This window comes from Dipodomys ordii, unplaced genomic scaffold (assembly GCF_000151885.1).
Source record: "Dipodomys ordii isolate 6190 unplaced genomic scaffold, Dord_2.0 Scaffold39, whole genome shotgun sequence".
Lineage (NCBI taxonomy): Eukaryota > Metazoa > Chordata > Mammalia > Rodentia > Heteromyidae > Dipodomys > Dipodomys ordii.
The window spans coordinates 11881221-11886437 of record NW_012267255.1 but is presented as its reverse complement, the minus strand read 5'-3'; the positions used below and the strand labels follow the sequence as shown (position 1 = coordinate 11886437).

The window sequence follows — 5217 nt, the reverse complement described above, 5'->3', positions numbered from 1 at the left end:
AAAAAAAATAGGGCTTGAACTCAAGGCTTAGGTTTTGCCCCTTAGCTTTTTTAAAAGCTCAGGGCTACTACTTTACCACTTGAGCTACATTATCACTTTTGGCCTTTTGGAAGTTAACTAAAAATGAGTCTCATGGACTTCCTTGCCCACATTAGCTGTAGCTAAGATTACAGACATGAGCCATTGGTGCCTGGCTTCAACATTTTCTTTTGTTGGCAGCAATGGGATTTGAATTCAAGGCCTTAAGCTTGCTAGATAAGACTACCACTTGAGCAATTCCCTTTACTCATCATCTACCATCTGAACCTTGAACAAATAGTAGTTACTCTTTGGGTCTGTGTCTTTACTTAACGAGGTTAGACTACATGATTCCTCACAATATAAAAATTTCTTTTTATTTGATTATCTTTACTAGCCAGCTAATGTAATCATATAATATGTCTGGGCTAATTTTCTCTAAAATATGTAAAACAAATACATATGTTGACTAGTATTAGCTTATAGTTATAAGTATGTTAACACTTATAATTTAGAATACACTTAAAATTTAACTATATACCTAAAAAAGTTTCAGTTATGAAGCTTTTTTTTTTTTTTGGGTCCAGTCATGGGGCCTGAACTCTGGGCCTGGGCGCTATCCCTCAGCTCTTCAGCTCAAGGCTAGTGCTCTACCACTTGAGCCACAGCACCACTTTCGGCTTTTTTCTTTTTTCTTATGTGGTACTAAGGAATCGAACCCAGGGCCTCAGGCATGCAAGGCAAGTGCTCTACCACTGAGCCACCTTCCCAGCCCAGCTTATCTTTTTATAGTATGTAAATCTATAACCACAAAATATAAAACTTTGTTTTTAAATATATGAATGTTTCAGTTTCCATTTCTACACAAAATATCATTTTCCACAATAGAATACTGTACCTTAATTTCTCTTTCAGAACCTCAAGTTCATTTTTATATGCACTACACTTTTCTTGTAGCCTTTTATTTTCTTTTTCACAGTTACTAAGATTTTTCTCTAATACTTCTTCTTCAGTCTGAACCTAAAACAAAAAATTGTTTTAAGTGGACATATTAATGAAGTCACCATAATATTAGGTGTTTTAAACATTTAAGAAAGAAGTAGGAGTAGACTAAGTATTTCATATGTGTAACTTCTCATTCTTACAGAAGAGTGAAGTTACTGGGCAATATCTGTCCTGAAATCCTTCTAAAAGAAATGAGTACTGTCACCTCAAAGCAAAAGGGCTCTGGCCAAACAAGGCAAGCAACTCAAACATGGATTCTGTATTCAACTTACTAATTTCAGAGCAAATATTTCAGAAAAGTCTTTTTGGTTTCAATTTCTTTTTTTTTCTTTTTCTTTTTGGTTCCAGTCGTGGGGCCTGAACTCTGGGCCTGGGCGCTATCCCTCAGCTCTTCAGCTCAAGGCTAGCGCTCTACCACTTGAGCCATAGCGCCACTTCCGGCTTTTTTCTTTTTGCTTATGTGGTGCTAAGGAATCAAACCCAAGGCCTCAGGCATGCAAGACAAGCACTCTACCACTGAGCCACCTTCCCAGCCCCTTTGGTTTCAATTTCTTACATAGGGTTTGGCACTCTTTCCAGGGTTAACTTGGACCATTAATTCACCAACTTACCTCTCAAGTAGCTGGGACCTCAGACTTATGCTACAAAAAGCTTATTTTTGAGAAAGCCTCATGCTAAATTTCTGCCCCAGCTAGACTCCAATACTCCAATACAACTTCATCCTTCTAACTCTGATTATACATAATGGTCAATCTTCTATTATTCAACTTGATTGGATTGAGAAATACCTAGGAGATTAGTGAAGCATAACTCTGATATATCTCTGATGACATTTATACAAACAATTAGACTATTAGATCTCTGAGTTAATGAATGGATTAATCCCCATGGATTCCTAGTATGATAGCATTATTGAGAGGTGCCAAAAAGTAGTGCCTAGTTGGATAAAGTAGGTCACCAAGAATGTGTCCTTGAAAGTTAGGTCTTATTCTTACTGCTTCCTGCATCCCCCCCCCCCCTTCTTGGTAATCAAATGTGAACTACTCTGCTCTATATACTTTCACTATGAGGTACAGAGACCTCTAAAAGTGTGAGCCACAATAAATCTTTCCTTTAACTTGTTTTACCAAGTATTTGTCATAGCTATGGAAAAGTAACTAATGTACCCCTAGATATTCCTCCTACTTAATTTTTCTCCACTTAATGAATCACTTCATTAAAAATCACTTCTAAGACATTTAGATCCTGTAGGGACTTACTGCAAGGCTTTCAAAACAGTGATCTGATTAACTAATTTACACTTAAGATTTCAATATCTAAGGGCCTAGGAATGTGGCTTAGTGGTAGAGTGCTTTCATAGCATGCATGAAGGCCTGGGTTCAATCCCTTAATACCATATAAACAGAAAAAGCCAGAAGTGGCACTGTGGCTTTAGTAGTACAGTGCTAGCCTTGAGCAAAAGAAGCTCAGGGCAGTACCTAGGCCCTGAGTTCAAGCCTGGCAAAAAACTTCAAGGACTGGAAGTGGTGCTGTAGCTCAAGTGGTAGAGTGCTAGCCTTGCGCTAAAGAGCTAAGGGACAGTGCTCAAGCCGAGTTCAAGCCCCATGACTGAAGACATAAAAAAAGTTCAAGGACTGACCAAAAAAGACACACACACACACACACACAACCCAGAGTTCAGGCCCCACGACCAGAAAAAAAAAAAAACCTGGGCACTGTCCCTGAGCTTTTTTGCTCAAGGCTAGTGCTCTATCACTTAGGTCATAACTTCACTTAAAATATATCTTTTGTACTACTAAATGGTATATTCAGGTATAGTGCAGAAGAATGTCAAATGACATCGTCTTCCTTGATCTTAGTACCTAATGTGGTTGGGAACTTTGTTGGATTCTGGCCATTCTTACCTTTGACCAACTATTATTCTCTTCCTCCTTTTGGCAATATTTGGGCTTGAATACTGGGCCTTATGCTTACTAGGCAAGTGTTCTACATTCAGCCCTTTTTAGCACTGATTATTTTTGAGATGAGGTTCTTCTTCTTGCCCAGACTGCAGTCATCCTATCTTAGATTTCCTGCTGTAGTTAGGATGACATGCACAGGCCACTATACCCAGCTTCTTCAGTTGAAATGGAGTTCATAGACTTTTCTATGCAAGCTGACCTGAACTACAACCTTCCCAGTGTTAGCGTCCAAGTTAAGATGACAGATATGCACCACTGTGACTAAGCACTAGTTGAAAATAGATCAGTATTGTTAACTTTTTGCTTGGGCTAACCTGGAATGGTGGATTCTCCCAATTTCAAGCTCTCGAGTAGCTACGAGTACAGGCAAAAGCCACTACTACCTTTTTTCTTCTTCTTTTTCTTTCACTGTTTATATGTACTGTAGCTTTTTTACAGGCATCCAGCTTCTATAGAATGTATTTCTAGAACGGATCTCTGGTCTTACCTCAATATCTGAATATTCAACTTGTAGCGTTCTTCCATACACATTTTATTATGTGTATTTATTTAAAGAAATTATTTAAAGAAATTAAATGTATGTAATAAAGTCATTGTCTTCCTGTATAAGGTGAGTTCAAAGGACCTTCCCTCTGAAAGACAGAAGTGAGCCCTGCTAGGATGTCAGGTCAAGGGAAACTGGTGGACGGCTACAGAAAGTACTGTACTGTACCTTTCAGTAGGTGACTACAATAAATCTTCTGCTTCTTCTCTAGCTCTATCCACTTAATATTTATGTTCACATTTCTTCCTTTGCCTATCCATACTGTTTTTCCTTTTCAGATAAAGAAATTTTGTGTTGACTGAGCCAGGTGTTGGTAGCTTATGCCTGTAATTCTAGCTACTCAGTAGGTTGAGATCTGAGTATTGTGGTTCAAAGCCAGCCTGGGCAAGAAAAGTCCATAAGCCACTTATCTCCAATTAGTCACCAAAAAAGCCAGAATTGGAGCTGTTGTTCAAGTGGTGTGCTACCCTTGAATAAAAGATGGTCAATGACAGTGCCCAGCCCCGAGTTGAAGTCCCCAGGCTAGCACACATATACAAAAAAGAAATTTTGTGTTGATAATAACAGACTGGTGGGGCTAGGAAGGTGGCTCAGTGGTAGAGTGCTTGCCTTGCATTAATGAGGTCCTGGGTTCGATTCCTCAGCACCACATAAGCAGAAAAAGCTGGAAGTGGTGCTGTGGCTCAAGTGGTAGAGCGATAGTCTTGAGCTGAAGAGCTGAGGGACAGTGCCTAGGCCCAGAGTTCAGGCACCATGACTGGCAAAAAATAAAAATAAAAAAATAACGGACTGGTAAATATTATCCTTAATTGATATTTTAGATTTTGTTTTGTTTTGCTGAACATAGTGATATATGCATGTAATCCCAGCTACTTGAGAGGCTGAGGCAGGAGAACCTTGAGTTAAGATCAACCTGGAAAGCATAGGAAGATATTGTCTCAAAAAAAAAAAAAGACAAAAATAAATTTAAGATCCTATTTTAGGGGCTGGGAAGGTGGCTCAGTATTAGAGTGCTTGCCTTGCATGCATGAGGCCCTGGGTTTGATTCCTCAGCATCACATAAGCAAAAAGAAAAAAAGCCGGAAGTAGCACTGTGGCTCAAGTGGTAGAGTGCTAGCCTTGAGCTAAAGAGCTGAGGGACAGTGCCCAGGCCCAGAGTTCAGGCCCCACGACCAGACCTCCCCCCCACCAAAAATGATTCTATTTTAATATTTTATTATGAATAAAATCCTAAAAATTACTTTGTTCTTTAACCATAAACACACTGCACTTATATATACCTTTATTTTTAGAAAATAGTAATACAAAATATTAAATTTGTACAACTGCCTCTTACCTTTTCCAGTTTTTCGGCCACTTTTTCTTTATATTGTTGGAAAGCTTTACTTAACTCTTCAGCATTATATAGTGCTTCATTCCTTTGTCGTTCAGCTCTAAAATTTAAAGACATATTGAGGGCTGGGAAATGTGGCTTAGTGGTAGTGTGCTGGGGTTAATTCCTCAGTGCTGCATAAACAGCAAAAGCCAAAAATTGTGGTGTTGTTCAACTGGTAGAGTGCTAGCCTTGAGCAAAAGCTCAAGGGCAGGGACTGGGAAGGTGGCTCAGTGGTAGAGTGCTTGCCTTGCATGCATGAGGCCCTGGGTTCGATTCCTCAGTACCACATAAGCAAAAAGAAAAAAGCCAGAAGT

General features: G+C 39.2%; 1 protein-coding gene across 2 annotated transcripts in view; it reads right to left on the bottom strand.

Annotated features, from left to right (window-relative positions):
* Ccdc18 (coiled-coil domain containing 18) overlaps window positions 1–5217 on the bottom strand; it is a 113373-nt gene that overhangs the window by 91364 nt on the left and 16792 nt on the right. For both annotated transcript variants that reach the window (XM_013018350.1, XM_013018351.1), the window contains exons 7-8: window positions 4865–4961; window positions 917–1038 (exon numbers count right to left, since the gene is read on the bottom strand). In XM_013018350.1, the coding sequence (XP_012873804.1) occupies window positions 917–1038; window positions 4865–4961 (219 nt within the window). The remainder of the gene's footprint in view (window positions 1–916; window positions 1039–4864; window positions 4962–5217) is intronic.